This window comes from Monodelphis domestica, chromosome 1 (genome assembly GCF_027887165.1).
Source record: "Monodelphis domestica isolate mMonDom1 chromosome 1, mMonDom1.pri, whole genome shotgun sequence".
Taxonomy (NCBI): domain Eukaryota; kingdom Metazoa; phylum Chordata; class Mammalia; order Didelphimorphia; family Didelphidae; genus Monodelphis; species Monodelphis domestica.
The window spans coordinates 604,840,566-604,852,939 of NC_077227.1; the positions used below are offsets into that span (position 1 = coordinate 604,840,566).

Below are 12,374 nucleotides of genomic sequence, written 5' to 3' on the forward strand. Positions count from 1 at the left end.
AATTTTTGCATCTCTTTGCATTTGGCCAATTCTGCTTTTTATGTTTTTCTCTTCAGTGGATTTTTGTGCTTCTTTTACAAATTAGCCTGTTCTGTTTTTTAAAGTATTAATTTCTTTAGTATTTTTTGTGCCTCCTTTGCCAAGCTGTTGACTCTTTTTAATGTTTTTCCTTCATTAGTCTCATTTCTTTACTCAATTTTCCTTTTACCTCTCTTTTTTGATTTTTAAAATCTTTTTTGAGCTCCTCCATTAATCCTTTTTAGGCTTAAGAGTAATTGCTACTTTTCTTGGAGGCTTTGGATATAGCAGTATTGAATTTTTTTCATCTTCTGAGTTTGTGTTTTGGTGTTCCCTGTCTCTAAAATAATTTTGTATGTTCAGTTTTTTTTTTGTTTGCTCATTTTCCAACCTTTTTATTTTCTTTTAACTTAAAAAACCATTAAATTTGGGCTCTGAAACTGTGGTGAAGGGAGCACTATTCCAAGCTTCAGGTTCTTTGTGAAGCTGCATTCAGAGCTAGCTCTGTGGGTCTGTCTGCTTTTAGTTCTTCCAAGGTGGTGTGATATAAGGAGAGGTGTTTTTAATACTCTCCTGATCAGTGCTCTGGTCTGTGAGTAACCATAAGCACTCTTTTCCTTCTTGTAACTGTGACCAGGGTCTCCTATTCTCCTGTGGCTGCAAGAGGTGGTGTATGCTAGTGCTTCTCCTCACCTTGCAATCACACCCTATGATTGCTTCCTGGATCTGCAAATGGGCAGTGCAACAAGAGTCTTATACCTAGAGTCACCAAGGGACCTCTGTAACCTCCTTCTGAGCAGTTGTTGGGCCCCACCTTACCATCTGCAACTGAGAGCTCTGGGAGTATTTGGTGCGGATTCAGCTGCACCCAAGGCATATTGCCATGGTAGGGCCTTCCTTGACATGCTGCTTTGTATTCTACTTCTACTATGGTTCAGTAGATCTTTAATGCCAGCCTTCTATGTTGCTTTGGGCTAAAATACTATTTTACCCAGTGGGTTATGCTGCTCCAGAATTTCTTTTGAAGTGTTATAGTTTTTTGGAGGGTAATTTTGTTGAGATCAGAGGAGTCTGTATGCTTTCTCTGCCATCTTGGCTCTGCTCCCAGACCTGTTACTTTTTGGAATGCTAACATCTTTAGAATCCTCTGGACTTTTCTTTCTTCTGTGACAAGAATTTTAGGTCAAAGGGAATGTTTTATTTTAAAATTGCAAGGCAATAGTACACTAAAACTAGCAGTTATCATTTAAGATAATTTATAATATTTTACTTATGGTAATGAATTAATGCCCCATGCAATCTAATATGTGGTTTTCAGTTCTCTTAACAGTAATTCTGGAAACTTTGTTAATGTATCAATCAATAGTCTATAATTTCATCAGGGTTGAGTACTCCACTGACACTGATTTCTTCCCCTTTTATTTGGTAGATATTTGAGATTTGCCATTACTAAAAATCCCTCATCTTCTTGCTGCTAATGTGGTGTGGAATCTTTCCCACACTAGCATCCTTTTCTGTCTTTAGTTTATATTATCAATTGTTAATACCATTTTAGCCTACTATAATTAATAGTTATGCTGTTCTTAAATGTCCTGCCACATGTCCCTGTGAACAATTATATCTTATTTGTTTTTGGACCAGTTTGTAGAAGTTATTTTAATCACTTTTTTTACTATAATGTTCAGTTCATAATTCTTCTCTTTCATTTTAACTGGTCTAGAGATCCCTTAATTACGATTATAATTACATTTGAACTGTTAAGAACCAATTGTGTGAAATCAGATAAGCCTAGGACTCAATCAGAAACTAAAATCTTCTTTCAATGTGCTTCTTTTCTAGCTGTTAAGTCCAGAAACTGTGTCGAAGTTTGTACCTCGATATAGCCTTGTCTTGGAACTTGGGGACAGTGGAACATACCAGAGAAGCTTACATGATCCCACTGGACAGGTTGTCAGCTATATTAGTGAAGTGCATGAACACGATGGACACCTTTACCTGGGCTCCTTCAGATCTCCTTTTCTTTGCACACTTAACATTGATCTCCTCTAGGAATCATTCTGCTTGAGTATTTTAGTGGTTTAAGTACATAAGGTGTTACCCACAGTCATGGAAATACATCTACCAATATTCAATGTCATCTCTTTACAGTGTAGCAGGGGAATGCCACAGTACTCTTGCTCATGTTAGTTTTCTATGGTAGAATCCTTTCCTTTTGGTTGACTTTTAAGGGGGAAGTGCATAAAATGATGACTTTGAGAATTTAGGTAACAGAATTCTATCATCCAAGAATATTTGCTTGTGTAACAGTTCTCTGTTGAAGTTTGAATACTTTTATAAACTTAAAAAGTTTGAGGAACTTGTTTCTCCTACTAAATCTGTTTTTCCATCCTTAGCTTTGTTACCCATGAAATAGGATTAATAACTACTATACCGGGAGGGAAAACTTTGATATAAGCAGAAAGAAGTTTTGGAAATTAAGTAGTAAGAGTTACATTCTAAAGATTTGTACTAGATAGACCACTGATAGGAGCATTCCAAAAGGCACTCCCTGCTCAACTGAAGTGGTTTGTATGACTAGACTTTTGGGTAGTCAAAGTTTTGCCTCTTGAGAGGCACAACTAAAGGCTTTTAGGATACCTCAGTTCCTTTCAACTATTTAAAGGTTAGGTGCTGCAAGAAGGTTCTCTCGTGAAAGTCCGTTTATTTCAGTTATATTGAGAATCAATACCAATATCTCTTTCTAAAAACTACCTGTTATAGTGATATGATATTACCCAGTAGGTTGAAATCAACAGTGATTTTTTTTTTAGGAGAATATAATTTGTTTGCCTTTACATTGTTTCCTAGAAGGAACTGCAGACATGGTTAAAATCACTATGTTTCAATGTCATGTTTGCATTGCTTACCACCTTGACAAGTGGTTGTCTAATTATATTACTGGCAAACGACATCAATAAGAACTCTGTAATAATGAATATATTAAATCTGCTTTTCTGCTGACTTTTTTGATTGTGTCATCTAGACAATTATTTTATCATATAGTATAACAATGTATGAAATGTATGAAATTAAATTCTGCACATTATAATCAAGAGGCTAATTTTCAGCTAATATACTTCTATTTAGGGGGGAATGTTAAATTTAGAATGGAATTAATAGTTAGAGTGCTACTTTTAGTAAAAAGTATGTCATCCATGGGAAATTATGGTATATATTGAGAGGAAGCCCATTTTAGAAGAATTTATTTGAATTCATTTAGTCTTTACTCACCATGGACTTAGTCTTTTTTGACCCTAGAGCCAGCTATATTATTTTTCTGTCCCTTTTCCATCTTCAAATAGAAATACATATTACTAAAGTTACCATTGCTGAAGTACTTTGGGGAAAGTTACTGTTTTAAAAAGAAAATTCAAGTTTGATGATTTAAAATACCTGTGTTGTAAACTTCAAACTATATGTACTAATTGGGTGATAGGTGGCACAGTGAATAGATTTCCAGGCCTGGAGTAAGAAAGACTCTTCTTGAGTTCAAATCAAGCCTCAGACACTTAATAGCTGTGTGACCCTGGGTGAGTAACGTAATACTTTTTGCCTCAGTTTCCTCATCTGTAAAATGAGCTAGAGAAGGAAATGGCAAATTACTCCACTATCACTCTCTGTCAAGAGAACCTCAAATGGGGTCACAAAGAGTTGGAAATAACTGAAAACAACTGAACAACAAATATGTACTAATTATCTAATTAAAGCACTGCCTGGCCTTTTAAAAAAATTATCTTACTGGGTGACTACCATTAAGTAGCTGTGATATAGGGTCATAATGTTGATTCATTCTGCTGAATTACACATATGTTGTCTGCTTTATATAAGGAAAAATCATCCCATTTATTCCATGAAGCTTTATAGTGTAGCATATAATTGATATTGACTATTGAACTTTTTTGAGTATACAGTGCATAAAGGAATGTTTATTTTAGTTACTTAGCATTTCTTATGTGACAAGTACTATACAAAAACAATTAACAGTACTTGTGTATCATGAAATCATAAGCTTTTTAAAAAAATCATAAAATAACCATTTAATAGTGGTATGTTGAAATACCATCTAATGCTTAAGGGCTGACCTTTTAGTGTAGCAAATTATTCCTGTTATTGTCAATTTCCGGCATCCTACATAGATGATAAAGAGCTATGCTTTTCAGGCCTTAATTTTTATAAATATTAATAAGCTAGGGATTCTTAAAAAGAAATCTTAGTCTTGTATCAGATATTCATTCTTAGTTTCTCTTTAAAGGATGAAAATGCTGTTTCCTGTGTTTTGCTTAGTAATTTGGGATTAGTGGAAAAAGCCAAGAACTCTTTAATAGGTTTGAACGTGTGACTATTTGTATGTATATATTGTACCTAAAGGATTAGTTTTTACTGTAACTTTACAGCTAATTATATTTTCATGTAATGCAATGCTTAAGTCTCTTTATGAAGACAAAATTGGGAGTACTAGCCAGAGAACTTTCTGTAAGATGGAGACCTCAATTTTGAAATCTTGCCCATTTTAGGATAGATACTCTATTCATCTTTGGAAACCAAGAAAATGGGGCAATTCTTCACTGAATGTTACTGGTAACAAAGTTAGCAATTGACCCTGCTTCCTGAATTAAAGTTGTGAAATTTAGTTAAGTTGATTTCAAGCTCTTTACCCCCTTCCCCCCCATTAACCACCAAACTGAGTAACATCAAAATGTGTATAAGCAGTGTTACAGTTTTCTAAGGACCCTAAAATGTCATTGAGTTTCATGATTTTTAATAGGATTTTACCAAGTCCTAAAATTTCCAAATTTATAAGTAGGGGAGTCAAAGTATATTTATTGTATACATATGAATGTTGTCTATGCCTACATAGATTGAAGTTTATTATCAGGTAATTTTCAAGTTACCTTACAGTTGATACCAGGGAAAATTCTTTCCCTTCCTCCCAACAACTCCTTTCCCCCATTTTTTTTCTTTTTACTAAGTCAGATAAATACAAAGACTTTTTGCTTTTTGCCCCTGTGAAGAACTTTTTCTAGAAAAATATGTCTCTTTAAGCAATAGTGTGTCATAGTTGATAGAGTGCTAGAGTTGGGGTCAAGAAACCTTGGGTTCAAAGCTCAATTCTGACACTGATAAACTGTGTTACACTAAACTTAAGCTTAAACACTGATCTTCAGTTTTCTCATCTGTAAAATGAGAACCTATCTCACAGGGTTGTTGTGAGGACCAAATAAGATAATGTATGTAAAGGACTTTGCACACTTTAAAGTGTGCTATATAATTTGAAGTTGTTATTATCTGTAAAAGAACATATCTTGGTAACCCATGCTAGCTTTTTACAACTATTGTATTTATGAGTTTTCCTAATACAAAATTTAAATTCCTTCTACTGAATTTTAGGCATAATGTATCTTGGCATCTCCATCTTGGAAGAAAAACTGCTTGCCTCATTCACATAATATCTCTTCATACATACTTGAATAATGCAATTAATTATTTTCCTTCCTCTGCCCCTAAATATGTTCTGATTTCTAGGAAAAATAAACCTTTTTTGATTTAGAATTTCCTCATAATGCCTCTTTTTTAAATTGCTAAATTGTTTTTTGGTTGATCTCTTTTGACTCCCTTTTAAGGTTTCCTATATTTTATCTTTCTGTTTGGACTTTCATTTTTAGAAAGGATTATTAAGTCAATGGACATATATTAGATCTAATGCATATTACTTTATGATGTACTCTGTGGAAAAAACTGATATAATGAGTTAATTGAAATAGCTTTTAGTTTTATTATAATGACCATGTATGGGATGATTTAAAAAGAGTTGATCTCCGATTTTAATTAAATGCTAAAATATAATTTCTCTAATGGTAAGATGACAATATTACCTTCTAGTAGTGTACTAAAGGATAGACACTTATACTTTGTATTTTAAAAGCATTCTTGATGAGTGCCAGTCAGCATAGTATTGTCAAAAGAACAATGGATTAGGGGTCAGGAAGCCTGGGTTCAATGTCATCGCTTCCACTAACTAGCTATATATCTTTTTGCAAGTTACTTTTCTTATCTGGACCTTAGTTTCCTCATATGTAAAACTAAGGGAATTGGATTACTTAAGTCTAACATCTTTAACATTTCTGACTTTCTGTGTTTCTGTGAGGCGAGATTGGATAGATTTTATTACATTTTAATTTTAAGGTTATGTTGTCACCATTGCCTTAATAGGCACCAACAGTATGCAGAACAAATTTGGCTAATATTAAGCTTTAGTTTGGCTCGGGACCAAAATTTAGAGTACATCCTAAACTTTGGATTGATTGATTTCAGGTAATTTTTGAAATTGAGAATGATACAGTTTCGACTTTATTTTAGTTTCCCTTTTCCTGGACTGGGCCGGAACAAAATTGGTTTCTGAGACTAGGGAAAAAGAACAGTCATTTTCTGGGCATTTTCTTCTTTGTTCCTGTTTTAAATTGTTGTCCTTCAGCATACAGGTAGATTATAGAGTGGAAAGCTTATGATTGTATATTTTGTTTTAATTGCTAATTTTTTTTTTTACAGCTATTTTGGATGAGGCAAACCAAGTAAATCTAGTGGTCCTTGGCTTTCTACACAATTTTTCACAGTTAAGATAAGTTAATCTTAACTGTCCCCTCAGGGTAAAGAAAGCCAGTCCCTAAGTATCTATGTCCAAAGTGATCAATCAATTTTGATTAGAGTATTTCAATTCCATGTTGGGATCTCTAAATGTTATTTGAAATATTATATACTCCTGTTGATAATTAGTAAAATAATTTAAAATATTAAACTTAATAGCTTCTCATAGTTCTAGTATTTTACTATCTCTTAAAATTGTCATCCAATAAAGTCAAAGGACATTGGGATAATTAATTTGATGTGGTCTGTTGTTTTATTTTATTAAGTATTAGCTATATTTGGCCATGTAGATAGAGAATTAAGAAAATTAATATTATTTATTATCTGGGGTCACCTCAATATTGTACTAGAGGCTACTAAGAGTTTCATAAAACACAGAGAACAACCAAAGAGCTGTCCTTTTGAGAGAAGCTCAAGTCATACACTAAAGACATATAACTTTTATGTGCATTTTATGCAAGAATGTGCCTGTTTACACATGTACAACATGTATTGTGTATACAAATATGGATATTGGGAATATATGTTGATTTCTGGTACTTTAATAAAATGTTGGTTTGATGAGGACACTGGGAATGGAGAAAAGAATTGTAGGGGCACAAGTTTTGTTTTGATATTAGCCATCTTGAGGTCTTTTCTGGTGCTTAGAGTATAGAAAAACTTGAGAGGATTAGATAGGCTCTTAAGAACTGAAATAACTGGATAACAAAATAGTAAATGTGTGAAAATAAATTGAGTATAAAGTTTTGATTTGGATAGTATTACTTTTTGGTAATGACTGATTCACTTTGTTTGCCTATATTTGTTTATAGGTGTTTTGTTTCATACACTCTTATTCTATTGCAAATCTCTTGTTTGGGGATAAGGCTACTTCAAACTTTTACTACCTGTGTTACTCTGGGCAAATTACTTAACCACTCTCTCTATTTCCTCATCTGTAAAATTAGCTGATTGGACTTGGTAACCTTCAAGTTCCTTTTTTTGTTCTAAATCAGATGTTATGAGTGTGCAGTGTATTGGATAAAATAGTCATTCCTTACTTAGTAAATATGAAAAAATGATCCAAGAAATTATCTAAGTAACATAACTACTTGACTATATAAAAATTTATCTCCAAGTTGCTTTCCTTTTCCCTTTCTTCTATTATAGAGATTTTGGGGAAACAGAATTAAAGCATCCTGGTTTAGAAGCAGTAGGCATTTTACCTGTTGGCTTAAAAAAATACCTCATGGTTTACTTGTATGCTTTTATAAATACTAATACATCTCAAAATACTACTGACAAGGGGGGCAGCTGGGTAGCTCAGTGGATTGAGAACCAGGCCTAGAGACGGGAGGTCCTAGGTTCAAATCCGGCCTCGGCCACTTCCTAGCTGTGTGACCCTGGGCAAGTCACTTGACCCCCATTGCCTAGCCCTTACCACTCTTCTGCCTTGGAGCCAATACACAGTATTGACTCCAAGATGGAAGGTAAGGGTTTAAAAAAAAATACTACTGACAAGCAGTTTTCCTCATTCTGACTTTTAGGTGCTTGAGAAAGAGTAAGAATAAAAAAATCAGCTATTACAGAATGTACAGAATTAAATTAAAATAACCTAAGACATTAAAGATTTTTTAAAAAACTGATTTATTAGAGTGAAAGTGGTATTTAGGTTTTTTAGACTCTTGTCTTTTTATGACAATTTTATAGAAAGTTCTAAGTGTTTTACATTAAGATTCAGGAGCATTCCAAATAGCATGCCACTTTGAAATGACCACTGGATAATATAATTCTTGAGTTTGAATCCTAGTCCTGCTACTTGGGACCTTTGGACAGCATTCTGAGCTGACTGAATTAGATAACTTCTGAGGTCCCTCCTACCTCTAAATATATCATTCTACTCTTTATTCACTCATTAGTGTCATTGATAACTATTGGATTTTTTCTGCTTTACTTCTTCCTTTAGAGAATGGGGATAATCTCTGCCCTTGAGAATATTAGGCAGATCTCTAAAAATCCTATGTTAAAAGAATAGAGTGAGAATGAATGATAATTACTTGTTTATAAAGGCAGATTATGGTTATGGTTTCAGAAAAAAGATTCTGGTTGTACTAAATAAAAAAGGTAATATAGTTAGAAAAATATATGAAGGAATGATACTTTAGGCTTTTGTTTTTCATAGTCATTGAGTACACCATCATCATTACTAAGTAGTGAAAGAATAAAGGAGTAAAACATGGTCCTACAGTCATAAGAAAGGCTGGGTTATGGAAAAGGCTCTCCAACTTGGGTTACTGGGTGAATGACTTCGGAGATCTGAATTTCATCCCTGTGGCTAGAGATTAGCTCTATAACAACTTTGTTTTGAATTTTTGCTTGATGGACCATGCCAAATAGGAATTGGCTAAGGCAGTTACCAGGGCTGTGTCTTTTGGTTATTGCTGCCTCACCATAAGAGTAGATCACAGTGTGGCACTTGGTTCCATTAGTGGCCATGTCTGCCATTGTCCAACTTGTGTCTTATCTGACATCAACACATCCCATACCACTTTATCAAGAAATATGCATGAACAGCCTTCCTCAGAGAACTATAGGAAAAGATGCAGTCTCTCCCAGGATTCTTCTCAAACCCTCTTTTATCCTCAGATATTATGTATATTGGCCTAAGAGATATAGATCCTACTGGACATTTTATTCTAAAAAATTATGACATACTTTTCAATGAGGAATATTAACCATCTTGGAATACAGAAGGTCATGTTACAGACATTTGTTCAACTGATGAACAAAAAACAAAGACCAATTCATCTGATCTTTGATATTGATGCTTTTGATCCTTCATCGGCTATGGCAATAGGGACTCCTGTTGTGAGTGGATTGACTTATTGAGAAAGCATGTACACTAAAGAGAAGATACATAATACAGATTTGTTGCTGGCCCTGGATTACTGAAGTCAATCCTCTGTTGGCTGCTTCAGAGGAAGAAATGAAGGCCACAGTTGGGCTACCTGTAGATGTGATTGACTCAAGCTTTGACCAGAAGAGGAAAGGAGGGCCACAGTGACTATGATCAGGTTCCCACTCATGAGGTTCACCAGATGAATCAGAAAGTAAAGAATGTGTTTGAATTTAGGGAGTCAGCATTTTTTCCCCATAAAACTGAAGCAAATAGAGTGGATTAGAAACCAAAATCCTACCATGTTGTCTGTAAGAAACATACACGAGACAGGTAGATACACCCAGGGTAAAGGTTAAAGGCTGGAGCAAAATCTGTTGGGCATCAACTGAGAAAAAGAAGGCAGGAGTTGAAAAATAGATCGAGTTAAAAGATATTGAGGAGGTAATTATATCCTGATAACAGGCAGTATAGACAACAAGGAACTATCAGTACTCAACATGTATGCACCAAATGGTATAGCATCCAAATTTTTAAAGCCAAACTAATGAAGTTTAAGGAGGAAATAGACAGTAAAACTATACTAGTGGGAGACCTGAACCTTCCTCTATCAGATCTAGATAAATCAAACCAAAAAATAAATAAGAGGTTAGAGATGTGAATGAAATTCTAGAAGAATTAGAGTTAATAGATATGTTCAGAAAAATAAATAGGGAGAAAAAGGAATACATCTTCTTTTCAGCAGCAAATGTTAGTCCAGGAGTCAGAGTCTAAGTTGAAGCCAAGTTCCAAAACCCACGATCCAAGCTGCAGTCTCCAGTGAAACTCTGGAAGACTCTCCACAGTCAGAAGACATCTCCCGAAAACAATTTCTTCAGACTATCTTCTCAAAGACCATCTCCCAGACTGAGTTTAGGACTTGCTTTTATGGTGGCTCCTTTTCCCTGCCCCTCTTCACAGGGGCCAATCACAGTTTCCAGTGTTCTCTAACACTATCCAAGGGGTTCACAAGTTTCCTGATTGAACAGTTTCTGAGGGTGTGAACTCTTAAAAGAATTCATAAGTTTCTGACTGGTTGAGTAAAAATAGAGGATGGAGCTCTTCAAAGTATCTTGCTGGCTTCTCACCTAGTACTAAGTAGGGTATTCAATCTTTTGTTGATTCAATTGAAAAGGTAGAAGAGAGTTAATCCTTCAGTTTAGTGAGGCACTAGGTAGGATTAAAGAATTTTCTTTCACAACACTTAGAAAAATATAAATTACTCAGAGTAAAAAACAAAACAGGAAATAGAATATATTCAACCCCTATATTCAATGGTTTTGGAATACCTTGAATTAGGTATTTGAGGCATTTTGCAAAAATTGTCATGATATCTATTTGGTTGGCACTTGATGATATGCTTTTTAGTGATGTGGGATTTTAAGAGTAGCCAGGCTGGAGGAAACCACAATACCACTCTAGTAGGGAAGGGAGGAAATATATTACTTGTGGACCCAGACAGGAAAGGGGTTCTTGTTATTTTATACACTTAGGTTACATGATTGGACACATACAGATATGGTGGGGGAGGGGTGTCACATGATTGGATGAAAAAGGGGAGTGGGTCTGCATCCTGTTGCAGCATTGTTCAAGGGGAAGTGAGGAGGCAGTTTTGGGCTCTCAGAATTGTATGGTCCTTAGTATGGTACAGACAGTATAAATCCAGATCATCAATCCATCATGGATTTGTCAAGTTATGGAATGGGAAGTAGTAGTGCCATATGATGTGGAACTATTTGCTTTGTTCTGGAGTTCTAGCAGGTGTAGGAGGAAGGGTTTTTTTTTTTTTTGTCATCGTTGTAGCACGTTTAGGTCAGTCTGACAAAGCTAGTTCTTAGAGTATTGGGGGGGGGTCCCTAAAGGGGGAGATGTGACGATTTTCCATTACACTGGAACTTGTTGGTGTTGAGATCAAGAAAGTATGTGCAAAATGAGAGGAATTGCAACACTTTGTTGACAAATATCACCTTAATAAACCTTTAACAAGCAAAATTGTAAATGACCAAACCATTTCTTTCTTTAGAGGAATTTTGAAATGCGGGCAAAAACAAACTAATTGATGAACTTACCCTGATGAATCCCAAGCAGAATTCAGTGGTAATAAGAAACAGAGAAGAGAAAGCACTCCAGAAGGACAGTTGCCCTCATATATTATAGCAGGAGATCCTTCTTCCAGGAATAACATTTTTTTCTCCCCACTATCCCCTTAGGCCATTAATTTCTCTCAGTACAGGTAAAGATAAGTTAAAATAATCTTATCTAATTACTGTCTTTTCATTTATGCCTATGTATTATTGTCTGTTTCAAAAAATACCAATGTTGTATATAATGCCTTATAAAATCTGGATTTTCTGGGTGTTTGGAATGGATTAGTTCAATGTACATTATTATGTGAAAAATTCATTTGGTACTTGACCTGCCTTCTCGAATGAATTAATGATGTGTCAAGATACCACTGTTCTTAAAGAAATTGAACAAACCATCAATGAACTCCTTAAGAGAAAATCCTCATGGCTAGATGGATTCACAAGTGAATTCTATCAAATATTTAAAGAACAATTTATCCTAGTACTATATAAACTATTTGGGAAATATAAATAGGCAAAGACAGAATCCTACCAAATTCTTTTTATGACACAGATATGGTGCTGATACATAAGCCACAAAGAATAAAGAAAATACGTTATAGGCCAATTTCATTAGTGCATATAGATGCAAAAATTTTAAATAAAATACTAGCAGGAGACTACAGCAATATATC

At 34.6% G+C, this 12,374-nt stretch overlaps 1 protein-coding gene and 1 pseudogene across 1 annotated transcript in view; both read left to right on the forward strand.

Moving 5' to 3' along the window:
• Nucleotides 1–5,607, forward strand: part of APMAP (adipocyte plasma membrane associated protein) — a 35,067-nt gene extending 29,460 nt beyond the window's left edge. The window contains exon 9 of the mRNA XM_001382052.5: nt 1,858–5,607. Coding sequence (XP_001382089.2) covers nt 1,858–2,067 — 210 coding nt within the window. The 3' untranslated portion in view covers nt 2,068–5,607. The remainder of the gene's footprint in view (nt 1–1,857) is intronic.
• Nucleotides 5,608–8,720: 3,113 nt separating this feature from the next.
• LOC130457307 (arginase-2, mitochondrial-like) lies at nt 8,721–11,842 on the forward strand (annotated as a pseudogene).
• Nucleotides 11,843–12,374: the final 532 nt, after the last annotated feature.